Source organism: Neoarius graeffei, chromosome 10 (assembly GCF_027579695.1).
Source record: "Neoarius graeffei isolate fNeoGra1 chromosome 10, fNeoGra1.pri, whole genome shotgun sequence".
Classification (NCBI taxonomy): Eukaryota; Metazoa; Chordata; class Actinopteri; order Siluriformes; family Ariidae; genus Neoarius; species Neoarius graeffei.
The window spans coordinates 22,677,281-22,694,403 of NC_083578.1; the positions used below are offsets into that span (position 1 = coordinate 22,677,281).

General features: G+C 40.6%; 1 protein-coding gene across 1 annotated transcript in view; it reads right to left on the minus strand.

The window, feature by feature from the left end:
- qars1 (glutaminyl-tRNA synthetase 1) overlaps positions 1-16,858 on the minus strand; it is a 49,889-nt gene extending 33,031 nt beyond the window's left edge. Inside the window, exons 1-7 of the mRNA XM_060931540.1 lie at positions 16,678-16,858; positions 14,560-14,710; positions 7,271-7,380; positions 5,016-5,091; positions 4,314-4,378; positions 4,176-4,229; positions 1,762-1,822 (exon numbers count right to left, since the gene is read on the minus strand). Of these exons, the coding sequence (XP_060787523.1) occupies positions 1,762-1,822; positions 4,176-4,229; positions 4,314-4,378; positions 5,016-5,091; positions 7,271-7,380; positions 14,560-14,710; positions 16,678-16,788 (628 nt within the window). The 5' untranslated portion in view covers positions 16,789-16,858. The remainder of the gene's footprint in view (positions 1-1,761; positions 1,823-4,175; positions 4,230-4,313; positions 4,379-5,015; positions 5,092-7,270; positions 7,381-14,559; positions 14,711-16,677) is intronic.
- Between the last annotated feature and the right edge of the window lie 265 nt (positions 16,859-17,123).

Sequence of the window (17,123 nt, forward strand, 5' to 3'; positions counted from 1 at the left end):
ATCATCATTTTTATTTTTCCTTTCTTAAGTTATGAACAAGCACAGCTTTTGTAATTCTACATCAAGTTTACACCCATGGGTCAGAACCGACCCGCATGCATTTACTCCAGCGTTTGGTGGGAACTGTGAATCGTGCTTGTGTCAGACATTTCACAGCTCAGCACGGCGCCCTTTGCCCATCTAATACATGTAAGTAATGTTTTTCAATTGTTCTAGCATTACCTTAGAAAAAAATTGATTATGTTTAGGTTACCTTGAGAGTGAGTAGATTACTTGTCAGAAAGTTACAAGTAATTACGATTAGCTACCGAGCTGTTGACATATTCTACTTTAGTTAGCTAATTTTATTGTAGTTGGCTTAGCTAACTACATAGTTAATAAATAAATAAATAAATAACTGGCCCCATTCACTGCTAAAGTGATTACTTGAAACAAATTATTATTATAGTATTAAGACATTTAATTTTAAAATCACACTTGGATGACCCATGTGTAGTAATATAAAAAGTACTTTTGTTCATAAAGTAGGAAATTATGACTTGTGGTAATTAAAAACAAGATATTTAAAGAATACTTGGAATATTCAATCATAAAATAAATTGATTTCAAAAGATAGAGCGAAGAAAAACTCAGTCAGCATGAAATAACCTGGAAAATGAATGCGGGTCATTTTTGACCCATGTTGTGCATTAGAAGGGGTGTGCACATGTTTTGCGTCAAAGGGTTAAGCACTGAGCTACAACTATAAACAACCCTAAAAAACTGGTTCAACTGCATTGTGCAGTAAAAACAAACAGTGCATCATTGTCTTACTTATTGTGCCACTCAGGGAGAGGGAGGTGTCTGTACATTTTGACGGGGCTAGGACCTTCAGTGGCTGAGTTCTGAATTTTTAAGTCCCAGTGCGTGCGAGTGGCTGGAGCTAGGGCTCGTGCTAAAGCTTTCCGCGATCCGTGCTTGCTCCTGGGCTGCTTCGAAAGGTCTCGGGGAGAGGGAAGTGCCTGTAAAGTTTGGTGAGGCTGGGACCATCGGTGGCCGAGTTATGAATTTTTAAAGGCTGGCTCGAGCCAGGGCTCATATTAAAGATCTTGCCGAGCAGCGTTCGTATGGGGGTTTCTGGGGCGAATAATGGGTCAAAGCAGAGTCGTAGCGAGCCGTGCCTGTACTGGTTCGAAAGGGCTCGGGGAATCGGAGGTGCCTGTAAATTTTGGTGGGGCTAGGACCATTGCTGGCAGAGTTATGAATTTTTTAAATCCTTTTGAAAAACAGACGGACACGTTCGAATTATTTATCGGCCATCCGGTCCGATGCTTTTTGAAATACAGACGGACAAATGTGAAAATTACCGGTCAATGTCCGTCGGTCCAGCCTTATTTCCCACACTGCATGCGTACGACTGTCTAACCTTCAAATCCCACCTTAAAACATACCTCTTCAAACTTACCTGTTCTGTCTGACTCTACTGCTCATGGCTTTTGCGGATTTTTTTTCTTTGAAATATATGTTTGCGTATTTTATTTCTTGTTGGATTAATGACATCTTGATTTAATTATGTCTAGTTACATTGCTGATTACAATTCTATGTTTGATTTTTACTGTGTGTTATACTGTGTTTTACTGTGTGTTTTGAGCGCCTTGAAAGACACCTATAAATAAAACGCGCGATTACTACTACATTGAACGTAGAAAATACAGGAAGAGAAGCGTCTTCTTTCTGTTATGGCTTTATGCTTTTGGAGAAATAACTCGCCTGTGACTCACCGTTCACGCTTTCAACCTTCACTTCCTTCTTCTCCTTCTCTGCTGGTTTGGCTTTTGCTGCCTGTTCAATACACACACACTTGCTACATTAGAACTATTCGGAAAGCTGCAAATCCAACATGCATGATTTTATATTATATATACACTACCGTTCAAAAGTTTGGGGTCACTTTGAAATGTCCTCATTTTTGAAAGAAAAGCACTGTTCTTTTCAATGAAGATCACTTTAAACTAATCAGAAATCCACTCTATACATTGCTAATGTGGTAAATGACTATTCTAGCTGCAAATGTCTGGTTTTTGGTGCAATATCTCCATAGGTGTATAGAGGCCCATTTCCAGCAACTCTCACTCCAGTGTTCTAATGGTACAATGTGTTTGCTCCAGTGTTGTGCAAGTTCACACTTTTTTTGAACTAGTTCAAGTTCAGTTCAAACATGTTAAAAGTGAACTGTTCACGTTCATAGTTTTAATTCTGAACTAGTTCAAAGTTCAGTTCATTTTACTTTTAGGTGGGATATGAAAATAAAGACTAAAATCATATGCTACATTCTAGCTCAAAACTACTCACATATTATAGATATTATATTCTATCACACAAAATGCAAGTTATTGTACATACTATATATGGAAAAAAGGACAAAATATTTTGATTTCTTCACTGACTCAACCACTGCTACCAAAACGTTACACGTGACTTCAAACAAATGCTTTCAGTTTCAACTAACAGTAACTTCTAATAAACGACAACTAGACTTCCTCATAAATGTGTGTTTCTAAAAAGATGACTGCCAATATGTATATACACTGAAGGAGTGCTATTTTAAGATCCATATCAACAGCATTGACCATATCAACCATATTGATCAGACAGAGGGATGCATGCTCAAAGGCTTTTTATTTCTCAAAATACAAAACAGGAAAACTTCAGATAGCCTCATTCTTCAGTACACATCTGTGTATGCACACAACAATCAAATTTCTAAAATTATTTGGCATTGTACTCATCTGTGTTCTCCGTGCCGCTACTTGAACTTTCACTGGCCATGTTGCTGAGAGTGTGCGCCGGCTGTGGTGTGCGCGCTGTCTGCTGCCTGTAGCTAGGGAACGCTGGGTTACGCCTACTCTGCTGCATCATGGGTAACGTAGTATGGAGCCAAATCATAGAGCCATCCACTATCTCCGACTTCACACTACGTTATCCATGATGCATTGCACATACGTGGCACCTCAGGGCAGTGAGTGACAACATCAGACTGACAGTGAAGTAGTAGAACGTAAAATATCTTGCAAGTAGACGTGCCACTCGATTCATCAGGTTTCATGTTTCGTTCATCTTCATGTTTGTCGTTCATGTCGCATAATTTGAACGAATTCACGTTCAAGTTCTTTCATTACAAAGTTGTTGCGTTCAGTTCAAAGTTCATGGAAAAACAAGCGTGTTCAATGAACGCGTTCTTTTGAACGCGTTCATGCACAACACTGGTTTGCTCATTGCCTCAGAAGGCTAATGGATGATTAGAAAACCCTTGTACAATCATGTTAGCACAGCTGAAAACAGTTGAGCTCTTTAGAGAAGCTATAAAACTGACCTTCCTTTGAGCAGATTGAGTTTCTGGAGCATCACATTTGTGGGGTCGATTAAATGCTCAAAATGGCCAGAAAAATGTCTTGACTATATTTTCTATTCATTTTACAACTTATGGTGATAAATAAAAGTGTGACTTTTCATGGAAAACAAAAAATTGTCTGGGTGACCCCAAACGTTTGAACGGTAGTGTACGCAGTACTGTGCAAAAGTCTTTAGCACCCTATTTTTTTTTCCTTTCATACAAACTTTTTTTTTTTATAGATTTCTATTTTATGACTTCTACATTATCGAGTCAGTACAAAAACATTTTAGAGTCCAAACGTTCGTTTTACAGCACAAAATGAAATGTTACAGTGGGGAAAAAATAAAAAAAATTTAAAAAGGCTTGTATCTGAGCAGCACATTATATTACATTACATTAAGAGATGACTTCAGATTAAAAAAGAAAACATAATGAAGGCTGCTGGGTTTTGGTGCAAAATGAAGACGCGAGTGTGACAGTCAAAGTGTGCAGAAGAACTGTGGCTGGTTCTGGAAGATGCTCAGTAAAACCTACAGCTCATTTCCTTATCAAACTGCACCTGAGACTACTATTTTTTTTTTTTTAAAGCAAAGGGTCGTCTCACACCAAATACTGACTTTGTTTCATTTATTATGTCTTACTGCTATTTACAGTATTTTTTTTTAAACGTTGAAACATTTTTCATTATTTTTAAGGCATTTTTGGTCGACAGCATTTGCCTAAGACTTTTGCACAATACTGTATATATAATATATAACTACACACACACACACACACACACACACACACACACAAATGTACCTTGGGTTTTTTCTCCAGGTCTGCCTCGCTTTTAGACCCCAGGAGGTGCAAGACCTACATAGAGAACAAAGTAACACACAGCTTTAACACGACATCTGCTGAGCTCAGCTTTTAGATGACGAAAATGTGCATGCTCACCTGCATGTCCACTTCATTCTTTAGGATCTTCCCGTCTGCCCATTTCAGAGCAGCTCTAGCTTCACCTAGAGAATCAATAACCAGCATCGGTTACCAAGCCACACTTCACACGTCCAATCCACTGATGATAGCTGTATATGGAATCAATTTTGTGCCAAAATGTTCATACAATACTTTTGAAATATCAAACAAAAACGACAAATCAAAATACAAAAAAAAAAAGTCAATTTTTTAGACTGGCAAACAAATTTGTGTAATCATGCAAAATATCAATCTATTACTCTTCAGAAACCTTTTATTTTTGTTCCGCGTCTTTCTCAGTTTTGTTTGACGTAATTTATTTTGATTGCGATTCCAGCTTTCTCGTTTGCGCTCCCTGACTTTTTGCTTGCAGTTTTGGCACAAACTTCCCGTGTGGGTGGGCTGTCCAGGAACGCATTCCCATTGGCTAACTTGTGTTTGACTGACAGCTACGCTCAGCCATTCCCTACTCGGATTCTGGCGGACTGTTTGACGAGTGACCGATCCATTGACGGTAAACAAGGATCGAGTGGACTTCAGTGGCGACTATGATATTGAATTTACACTTTGTTGAATTAATTCAATATCATAGTTATTAATACAAAAGTATTGTATGAACATTTTGGCACAAAATTGATTCCATAGCTGTACGAATGCAAAACAAAATGAAGCGGCATTCACCAATGAGGAGCCCCATGTTGAAGCGGTATCGCTCAGCCAACAGCTGCTGTTTGTGTTTTCTGATGATGAGCTCAACCTATGGAAATAGGAAACCAGCACAAATTCATCTGCAGGCAGAGCAAAATAGTCTGGAATATATTAATAACTGGAGACTGTGTCTTTTTACTCTGACATTTAGTCAAAAATTGCCTTCACATGGCCAGTTAATTGTACTCAAGTTACAATTAACTCCTTTCTTACCACCAGTTCAAATATAACGTAAGCCTAAGTTAGCAGTGATAATATACTGGAGTTGCGCATCCGGACTTGGATCCTGTGGGAATAAAACTAGCTGCATCCCAGAAGAGGGTTATTAGCAGGGTTGTAGTACTCGAGTCCGACTCGTGCCCTAATTTTAAGGACTCGTGACTTGAACTTGAGCACTGGTGACTCGGACTCGTAAACTGGAGACGAGGACTCGGATTTTTTTCTTTAAATTTCTGTATCATGCCGTAATAATTTGGCATAAGATATTTATATCTACATTAATTTTTGTACTAATTTCATGCTGCGCTCCAGAGAGCGTGCACGCCAAGCGGACTCTCGTGCGTGCGCCGTGAACGAATCGCACCTGCACAGGATTAAAGGGGAACTGAAGTCATTTTTAAACTTGCTTTATTTCTTAATTAACGTTATTCAATTACGTTTTCGGTTTTAGTAACCTTATATCGTGACTCGTATTGGCAACTGATTGCAATTAAATATTATGCTCATCGGCCTGTTCGGTTTTTAGCCATGTTGAATTTAGTTTGTTTGGTCCACAGCAGGCGTCGCTTATCCGCGCGATCTTCACAAGACTTCGAAACGTCAAGTGTTAGCACCACCATTTTGAAAACTGTTTTCCAAACAAAATATTGCACAAAAACGAGTTTAAACGACGATTACTGCTTACTTTTTTCAAATTTCCTGATTGCTATCAAAACAAACAAAACTTCCAGCTTGATTACGTCAGCATTCGAAAGGCGGCGCGAGCGTCTTTTGGCAACGTTGGCAGATGTCGGTCGGTTTGATTTCCGCTGTACGTTTTACTTCCGTCCTACGATGTCTCGCACAGGTCTCAACGAATCTCGTTTACGGCCGTCGCTTTGACATATGGACTGATATATATTACATCGCATATTTCAAACACTCATAACTTGCTATAGCAGTGACAAAATAGCGATCAAAAATGCATTCCGATATTTAATAAAATGAGAAATAGAATTTTGATGATTAAAAAAAAAAATTTGCCTTCAGTTCTCCTTTAAGGCACAATCAGCGTGCCTATATAAAAACTGTGAAAACATACTTACTTTGCGAAGTATTGAGTTGCGTTGCTGACACATTACTGAGCCTTATTTCTTTGTTTGGTTTCCTGATCCCCGATTTCCTGTTTCTCATCTTTGATTCTACCAAGTCTACGATAGCCTGTTTGTCCCTCACTCGACCTATTGCCTGATTCACTGTTTTACGATTTTGCCTGCCGTTCTGGATTGTTTCCCTGTCTTCACTTGTATTAATAAACACACCTTCTGCACTTACAGCTATCTCCCAACCATCTCTGACAGAATACTTCACACTCCCTGACAAAGAAAAGCACATTCACCTGCTCATATGTCATGTTCAGGAACAAACTAATGTTAATGGCGCTAAAACAGCCACCGTCAAATGGCGCGGTTGGAGTCTTGTTCTCGGACTTGACCCGGATCAATAGTGGCCTCGACTCAAAATTTTTTTTTAACGACTTGGACTTGAACTCGAGGTTTAGTGACTTGATTACAACCCTGATTATTAGTGTCAGAGGTGGGAGGACATGGAAATTATCATTGCTGTAGTGCTGCATGACCCAATAACTGTGGAAACATGATGAGTGGGATTGGTCAGAATTCCTTGGGATTTAGTTGTGCTGTAGACAACTCAACAATACACCGAGTACATAAATGCTCACACAGTCAGGAGAATGGTCAAGTTTATGTTGCGTTCGATCCTGAGCTCAGGATACTTCCTGTGCAGATTTGGTTTTTGCATCTTTATTACTTCTTCATGTAATGATATCAGGTCCACCTTGTAATCTGCACTTCAAATTGCTGAGAATGTCCCTTCGAGATTTAAACCTCCAGGTCGTACAACTCTGAACGTGAGCCAACTTCAAAAACAATGGCTCTATCCTGCTCAACACTCAAACACGCTACAGCAATCAAGCAGCTATACGTAGTGCTGAAAGTCAGCTGACGTACCACATCCTCAATCTGCTCTGGCGTGACAACAACCCCAACACCACAGGCAGTCTCAAACGCCTGCTGGTCCAGAGGATCCTCAGGGTGGCTCTTCACAAAGTCTAATGCAGCTGTAAACAGAGATCAGAACAAATCTAAAATCAGCGGTGGCGGTTGTATATAAATTGCTTGCTCTTTTGTTTTGCAGCACTAACTGCAAAACATGACTACTATCCCTTTTGTGATATCAGCATGGCTGAGAACCTGCTACCTTCTAACGGCAATAACAGAAACACATCAACCAACAGCTTAATTAAGCTAAGCACATCGGAAATATTTCAATCTAAACTTATTTCATGTGTTTCAGGGTGGATTTAATGCGTTTATGACTCAGCCAAAGGGTTCCGATGGTAACGAGTTTGTCTACCACGGAGCAACTGTTGGAGCTTTGGGGCAAAACCCTTAAAGGGCATATTCTGGACCAATTTTTTTTTTTATATGAAGGCATGTCCCTTTACACACTCATCCAGAACGGTAATTTTGCACAAGGCTACCTGTCTACAGCAGAAAAAAATAAAATAAAACGCGTCTGGAAAAATCCCAAGGGAGTCTGGAGCCAGATTCGTGACATCACCTGCGGAAGCGCCAGCAGGCTGCGAGAGCTTTGCACGGTTTCAGTGCACAGCCTGTGTAGACCAAGCGCTCCCATTTCTCTCTCATTGTCCGGTCTTTTGGGAAACGATGAGTACTAATCCCATCAAGATTGGTGTTGCTACACCCTCCTACGATACATCTGTTAACCATTTTAATAATTACGCAATAATGTTGAAGAAATTTGCAGAAAACCACCAGGTCGTTTTCTCATAAACAAACCAGCGCTGACGTAGGATTCAGAGGGAGGCGTCCCGCACGCGACGTTACAAAAATCAATGTTTGCCGGAAAATCCAAATGCCAAGTTTTTTCAGAGGCGGACCAATTCACCTCAAATGGCTTGATTTCAACTGAATTTTTCTGGTATTGCGCAAGGTAAAAAAAAAATTGCACAAAATGCAAAATATATTTGACCAAAGTTTAATATAAAATAGGAGAATTACACTGATCTTGCTCCTGAATTTACCCGTGATATGCACTTTAAACCTCAACTACGGTTGTTACAATGTCATGGTGCATAACTAGACGTTTTTTTAGATTTAGATTAGATAACTATTTGTATCCAAAGGTAGATTTGGTGTGCAGCCAAGTGATCTCCACTCATACAAAACATTTAAAACAAAGGACACACTTGACATACAAACATTTGAAATATTACAGAAATGTTTAAAAACAGTAAACATTAGACAATACCAAAGTAGCGCATCCTAGAGTGACATAGTGTCACATTGTGAGGAAAAAAAAAAAGTGATATACCAGCCATGATAGATTGATGAATATGTAATAAAATGAGACTGATAAGATCCTTAAATATATAAACAAATTCTCATCTCATCTCATTATCTCTAGCCGCTTTATCCTGTTCTACAGGGTCGCAGGCAAGCTGGAGCCTATCCCAGCTGACTACGGGCGAAAGGCGGGGTACACCCTGGACAAGTCGCCAGGTCATCACAGGGCTGACACAGACACAGACAACCATTCACACTCACATTCACACCTACGGTCAATTTAGAGTCACCAGTTAACCTAACCTGCATGTCTTTGGACTGTGGGGGAAACCGGAGCACCCGGAGGAAACCCACGCGGACACGGGGAGAACATGCAAACTCCACACAGAAAGGCCCTCGCCAGCCACGGGGCTTGAACCCAGACCTTCTTGCTGTGAGGCGACAGCGCTAACCACTACACCGCCGTGCCGCCCTATAAACAAATTAAAAATTAATTATAAAATAAATTGTGCTATTACAGCCTATGTTTAGAAGTTATATTATTAATCTCTCTAATAGCAGAGGGGACAAAACTTCCTCTGAAACGCTTTGTCTTGCAGACAGGTAGGTTGTATCTGTAACCAGATGGAAGGAGCTGAAATTCCTTATACAGTGGGTGAGAGCTATCTTCCAAGATGGAACCAGCTATCCTCTGCAACTGTCTGGTGTACAGGGTCTCAGGACTAAGTTGTGGCTCTCCAATCAGCCTGCCAGACCACTTAACTATTTGAAAAAGGGAATTCTTGTTTTTAAGAGACAGGTTGTTGAACCAGCACGCCAAGCAGAAAGATAAGATAGATTCAATAAAAGCACGATAAAAAAGAGGGTAAGCAAGAGTCGGTCAATGTGAAAGTAAGACAGTTTCCTCAGACAATCCAGACGCTGGTTGGCCTTTTTAAAAACAGCTTCACAGTTTACCTCAAATGTGAGCTTGTTGTCAACAATGGTGCCATGGTATTTGTACTTGTCTACACTCTCCACTTTCTGACCATTAATTTCTGTGGGCATCTGGATCTGGTTGTGCTTTGTAAAATCAATAACCATGTCTTTGGTCTTCGAGATATTTATCTGCAGGAATGATTTGTTACACCAATCTATAAATTCTTCCACTATTGGGCCATGACCTGCCTCCCCGCCTCGCAGTAAGCTCACAATCACTGTATCATCTAGGGCTGGGCGATTTTACGATTACGATGTTATTCACGATATAAAATCTCTACGATTAGAAATTAGACACGTACGATATGCCTACGCCTTCAATAAAATTACTTCATCCGAAGTTTTGACAGACACGCGAATAGCCAATCATAACTAAACAGTACCGCACGTAACCAATCAGTTGGAAGAGAGCCACGTCAAGTTAGGTTGCGTGCACACACAAACACACACACGTGTAGCAGCAACGCACAGCATGGCTGTGGTGAAGTTTGCAGGAGCGCGGCATTTCTCCAACAAAGCGTGAAACAAAGCGATTATAACAGGGTTCCCGCGGGGTTTTAAAAGGTAGTTAATTAAAATAGGCTAAATTATGGCCAGTAAAAGGTAGTAAACGTAATCTGACGTGGTAGTAAATTTTTTTGACCCCCATCCAACTGGGCCTGTGTGTTTTCTAATTCGTTTAATTAACCTGCATGCCATAATATCCATAAATTACTACATTTGGGCGAATTTATTTTTATGTATCGAGGAGGACCGCAGTGAGGAGTTGGTGGCGCATGCGCATTGAATTCCAATAACGGTCGAATCCAGGATAAATTTATACCAGAGATTGTTTAGTACGAGACTGACTTTGTTTATACGGCTCTAGTCGAATCTATCTGTTAACCCGACTGGCGACATCTGCACGAGAATTAAACATTGGGGAAATGCAAATTTTCAGACCTATGGCTGGAGGAACCTGATTTTAAAGACTGGCTAAAGGCGGTAGATGGCAATCGGCGAGAGGCGTTCATTGAAAAGTTGATCGAGGCACATGTAATGCGTTGTGTGCACGCGCGCGCGCCTGGTGCGTTGTGTGCGCGCGCGCGCGCCTGGTGCGTTTTGTTGTGTGCGCGCGCGCGCCTGGTGCGTTGTGTGCGCGCCATTTGAGGCATCCAAAATGTGATGAGCAAATCTGTTGAACTGTTGAAATGATTAAGATTAACCCTCTAAAACACTGATCTCTGGGAGGAAGGTGTTGACTCTGCCCACGGGCCTTCACGACTACAGGACTGGTGCAAATGACTATCTTAAGCAAACTTGGCAATGTGTTGAGAGACTGCCAAAATAGGGCTTGGGTTATGTGTGTTTTGTATCTTTAGGGTGTGTGTCTTGTCTTTGTCATGTGTGTGTGTGTGCGGGTTCGTGTTTGCCATTTGACCTGATCTAAATGTAATGAGTTGATGTACCTAAGCACATAAGATTTTTTGTGCAAATCTGTTCACCTGTTCAAAAGATTATTCCACAAACAAAATGTTGGCCATCTTGAAAGTGTTGGCCGACAAAATGTAATCAGATCTTGTACCTAATGTGAAGTGTTGACACACAAGGTTTAGTGCAAATCTGTGTACCCGTTAAGAGGTTATGGGCCACAGTTTCACAGTTCAATAAAATTATAACTTGTATGTGGAAGTTTGTTTTCTTTTATGCAAATATGCATTACTCCATGTGTAGCCCTAGCAATGGGAGGTTCTATTATGCGTCCAAAGGGAAAGAGTTACACTACCGGTACGTTCAGATTTTCTTTCTATCTTGTCTCATCAATCCAACTCTTTGGGTAGAGTTGTCACTAACTTATATGTAGCACATTCACTTGGACTAACACATACACTCAAAGATTACCTTGTTAAATTGTGAGAAAATGTCCAAATCCAAATTGTCACTGTGGTAGTAAAAAAAATTGTGAAGGTAGTAAAAAGGTAGTAAATTCAACATAAAATATTTGTAGGAACCCTGTATAAAAATGAGCGAGAAGCCAACTGACCGGAGTTCTGAACAGGAAAGTCAGAGCACTGCCCTGGAGGACATCGTTGAAAAGAAGGGCCAGAGATCTTCGGTTGTGTGGAGGTATTTTGGATATTTAAAATCGGACATACAACAAAGTGTTACACAAAACCTTAAACACACTGACATACAAGATTGCACTTTTTTTCTCCTTGCAGCATAAGGTTTACACGTCAATATGTCTTTTATGTTTATTTGAAAGCTGCTAGAATTTGCACAAATGATTAACAATGGTATATAGTTTTTATTTTTCAGTTTCAATTTATTCATTTGAACAAAAAGAACAAAAGAATGTGCATCCAGTTTGCTTTGGTTCTGTGAAACTTGAAGGCTTGTTAAGCTATTTTTGTTAATTAGGAAGGAACTACTAATTTGTAATGTTCATATTTTGAGCAGAAAATTAAAGAAAATACAAAAATGGTGATTTGATTTATATCGTGATATATATCGTTATCGAAAATTTTGGAAAAATATATCGTGATATAATTTTCTCTCATATCGCCCAGCCCTAGTATCATCTGCATATTTTAAAATAGATCTGTTCACTGTATTGCTGCGACACATTTGTATATAAAATAAAAAGGAGAGGGGACAGTACACATCCTTGTGGTGACCCGGTGGAGCTGCAGGTCTGGTCAGACAGGGTGCCGTTGATCCTTACTCTCGGTGTTCGATTTATTAAAAAGTTTAAAAACCACCCCAAAAGGTTGTTACTCAAGTTGAACTGCTCCTCAAGCCTATAGAGATCTTGCAGTCACGTGACCGGAAAGTACACAACCGCCATCTTGTCGGTCAAAAACACCGCTGAATACTGCTGCACTCGTGTACAGAATGGATCAATTTCAACCGACGGACTACATGGCTCATTTTTCTAATGAACAGATAACTAGATATATGTCTAAAATAAACGATCTACAGATTTGTGACCCTTATGGCTTACCGGACGGAGTTTTCACGACCGGATTTTGAACTGTCAGCGGAATACCCGGACGTGTATAATTACCTCATTAACTTTCCCTCGCTGTTCAGTGGTGAAGCACTGCGTGCCTATAAATCTCTGGACAGTTTTCTTTACAGAAATTCAGGATGTCAGCGACTCAGATGTGGCATCTTGTAAACAAGAATCCTCATTGGACGGGTAAGTCACTTAAGTATTGAGTATAGCACTGACCAGCCGATTATAGAATAGAATAAGGTAATTCCAAATCGTCCGTGTTGTTTACATGGATCTGGCGTTGGAGAGGTAGAGGCTTGGCAGTGGAGATTTGAGTGGCTGTTTTCTGAGCTTAGTCAACAGGCTGGCTCTGCCTGCAGCCTCGCTTTTGCTTCCGCTCCTGGCACCGCTTCCTTCGCTTTGCTTCCGATAACAATCCACGGAGACCCTGCTGGTCTCGCTATCTCGTCCGGAATGTTTTTTTGTTTTTTTTCCTCGTCCGGAATGTTGTGCATGCGATGGAAATCGTTACAAACCGTCATTTTCTGCTGGAAACCAATGTCCAGTAAGTCCATATGGTTGTAGTGGATATTGAAGTCCGGTACAGATGAACAACACGCAAAAATACACACAAAAAACATAAAACGTGCACAGGTAGGGAGAGCTTGTAGCCGCAGCCGTTGTAGTAGAATTGTATATAGTAGGGTTTTCCAGAAGAAAAGGTAGAAGTAAAAGCAGAAGTAGACCCAGAAGTAGAAGTAGAAGGCGGAATATGGCGTTTGACCGACAAGATGGCGTCTGTCACAATCTGGATCGGCTGTGACGTCACATGCAAGTGCTCCATTAAAACATGCGGTTGGATTGAGTTAAAAGCAGACATAAAATCAATAAATAAGAGCCAAGCATGGGTGTGTCTTTCCCTTCTAGATGCTTAAAAATCAAATTTAAAAAGGGTGGCTGTGGCGTCCTCAACTCCCCTTCGTGGTCTATAGGCAAACTGCAAAGTGTCCATATTCGGCTGCGTTTTCATCATGACTTCAGATTTTACGAGTTTTTCAAAGGTTTTCATCACTATGGATGCCAGAGCAATAGGTCTGAAGTCATTCAGCACTTTAGGGCTTCCTTATTGTTGACTTTTTCTGTATGTTCTCATCTACTTTTAACCCAGTGGTTCTCATCCTTTTTGTGTCCGACTACAACTCCCCAAAAATTTCACAACCCCTTTCTTTTCAACTCGCCCTCAGTCATATTACAGCAAGCGCCGTTTCTCCACGCAAGAAACACAATTGCATTGAAAATCCTTCAGCTGTGTAATCTGCTACTGGCGTAAACATGCGACATTACTACGTCTGCTGCACTGCTAGGACTATCGAACATAACTTTCAAGCAAAGATCATCACCGCACCACTTTGTCTTCCAGCTTATGACCTCTGCACACCGTCATCAGCAACCAGAGGAGCCTGTTCAGTGACAGAATGCTCCTTCTGAAGTGCAGGATGAACAGACTTAAAAACTCCTTTGTCCCTCACGCCATCAGACTGTACAACTCTTCTCTGGGGGGGAAGAGGGGTAACAGGAGGACAGAGGACGGGAAGGAGCAGTAGCCTAGCCTGACAAACAATACTGGACAATGTGCAATACCTCTTCCATTGGCCCTTCCCCCACTCATTCTTATTTATATTTGTATATGCAAATACCTAATTTAATTTATCTAGAAGTTTCTCTATTTCTATTCTCTGTTTATCCTGTAATGATGCTACTGGAATTTTAATTTCCCTGAGGGAACCCGCCCAAAGGGATCAATAAAGTTCTATCTAATCTGATCTAAATTGTGATAAACATCGAGAGTACCCTCAACAGCTTGGACCAATCCTGTCTCAGAGTCATTCATTCCGGATAGATGTGTACGCCAAATTAATAGAGGCAAATGAACATAGAGCGTGAAATAAGATCAGACACAGAACTATATACACACCTGACAACTGCAGGTCTGTGGCGATCTTGCGTTTGACGATATAATCAGTCAAGTAAGTCAAGCGCCGAAGGTCTCGGAGACGGCACGCCATGCTGTACAGCAGGTTCCCTATGGCTTTGTCAACTTGGTTGGATCCCAACAGCTTCTGGGCCTATTACACACACACACCCCTTTTAAGTCAGTTTCTCCTCATACTGATTGCTGACTTAACTGATTTCTAGTTGACTTTAAAAAAAAAAAAAAAAAACACCAAAAGGGACTTGGTCTAGTTGACACACGTGCACACACACAAAAAAACATATATTAATAACTAATATTTATTTTTAAGCTCACCAACAGTTATTCCTAAAAGGAGCTCACTGGTATTCATTCCTGAAAATAAACTCATATTTACAACCCCGATTCCAGAAAAGTTGTGACAAAGTACAAATTGTAAATAAAAACGGAATGCAATGATGTGGAAGTTTCAAAATTCCATATTTTATTCAGAATAGAACATAGATGACATATCAAATGTTTAAACTGAGAAAATGTATCATTTAAAGAGAAAAATTAGGTGATTTTAAAATTTCATGACAACAACATCTCAAAAAAGTTGGGACAAGGCCATGTTTCCCACTGTGAGACATCCCCTTTTCTCTTTACAACAGTCTGTAAACGTCTGGGGACTGAGGAGACAAGTTGCTCAAGTTTAGGGATAGGAATGTTAACCCATTCTTGTCTAATGTAGGATTCTAGTTGCTCAACTGTCTTAGGTCTTTTTTGTCGTGTCTTCCGTTTTATGATGCGCCAAATGTTTTCTGTGGGTGAAAGATCTGGACTGCAGGCTGGCCAGTTCAGTACCCGGACCCTTCTTCTACGCAGCCATGATGCTGTAATTGATGCAGTATGTGGTTTGGCATTGTCATGCTGGAAAATGCAAGGTCTTCCCTGAAAGAGACGTGGTCTGGATGGGAGCACATGTTGCTCTAGAACCTGGATATACCTTTCAGCATTGATGGTGTCTTTCCAGATGTGTAAGCTGCCCATGCCACACGCACTAATGCAACCCCATACCATCAGAGATGCAGGCTTCTGAACTGAGCGCCGATAACAACTTGGGTCGTCCTTCTCCTCTTTAGTCCGAATGACACGGCGTCCCTGATTTCCATAAAGAACTTCAAATTTTGATTCGTCTGACCACAGAACAGTTTTCCACTTTGCCACAGTCCATTTTAAATGAGCCTTGGCCCAGAGAAGACGTCTGCGCTTCTGGATCATGTTTAGATACGGCTTCTTCTTTGAACTATAGAGTTTTAGCTGGCAACGGCGGATGGCACGGTGAATCGTGTTCACAGATAATGTTCTCTGGAAATATTCCTGAGCCCATTTTGTGATTTCCAATACAGAAGCATGCCTGTATGTGATGCAGTGCCGTCTAAGGGCCCGAAGATCACGGGCACCCAGTATGGTTTTCTGGCCTTGACCCTTACGCACAGAGATTCTTCCAGATCCTCTGAATCTTTTGATGATATTATGCACTGTAGATGATGATATGTTCAAACTCTTTGCAATTTTACACTGTCGAACTCCTTTCTGATATTGCTCCACTATTTGTCGGAGCAGAATTAGGGGGATTGGTGATCCTCTTCCCATCTTTACTTCTGAGAGCCGCTGCCACTCCAAGATGCTCTTTTTATACCCAGTCATGTTAATGACCTATTGCCAATTGACCTAATGAGTTGCAATTTGGTCCTCCAGCTGTTCCTTTTTTGTACCTTTAACTTTTCCAGCCTCTTATTGCCCCTGTCCCAACTTTTTCGGAATCGGGGTTGTATATCTGAAACCAATTCACTGAGATTTCTTCTTTAAACTAAAAGCACTAAAATTTGTGAAAGTAAAAATGAAACTTTCACTTCATGAAAGTTTAAATGTTAACAGTTCAACTACATCCTAACTATATTCACTCTGTGCACATAATGAAACTCGAAACAAAACCACAAACAATAAAATTTTGAAATCACTTTATAATATTTTAATAATATCAATAGTGCCAGCTGACAGGCCGGATGTTAGCATGGCTAGCTAACTCGCTCTGTAGCAGCTCGCGCACGCGCGACCGCTCTGTTTCTCCCCTACCTGTGTAACAGCATCTCTGAGAGCCGCACTGAGCTGCTCATTTTTCACCGTCTCCTTAGCTTTCTGCTCACTGAGCCCGACTGAGGTAAAAAGAGCCACCAAATCCGCCATGTTCCTCTGTTCCACACACTCACACCACCACCTGCAAAACTGCTAGTCTAACACTGATAAAAAGTTTTGTTTTCCCACCTACATTCCTAAAAACCCCGCCTCCTTCGCTCACACCTTTCACTCTGATTGGCTGTTGATTTCTAACGCAAACTAGAACCAAAGCTCGTGTATAAATACAGACCCGGTATTAATAATAATAATAATAATAATTAAAAAAACACGCGTATCTTTAATGTACTTGTCCAGTGACAAATCTTAAAAAAAAACAAGATTTCAAATCAATTCGAAGTTGCATCAGAGCGTTTGTCCCCGCCCAATGTTCATATACAACCTTT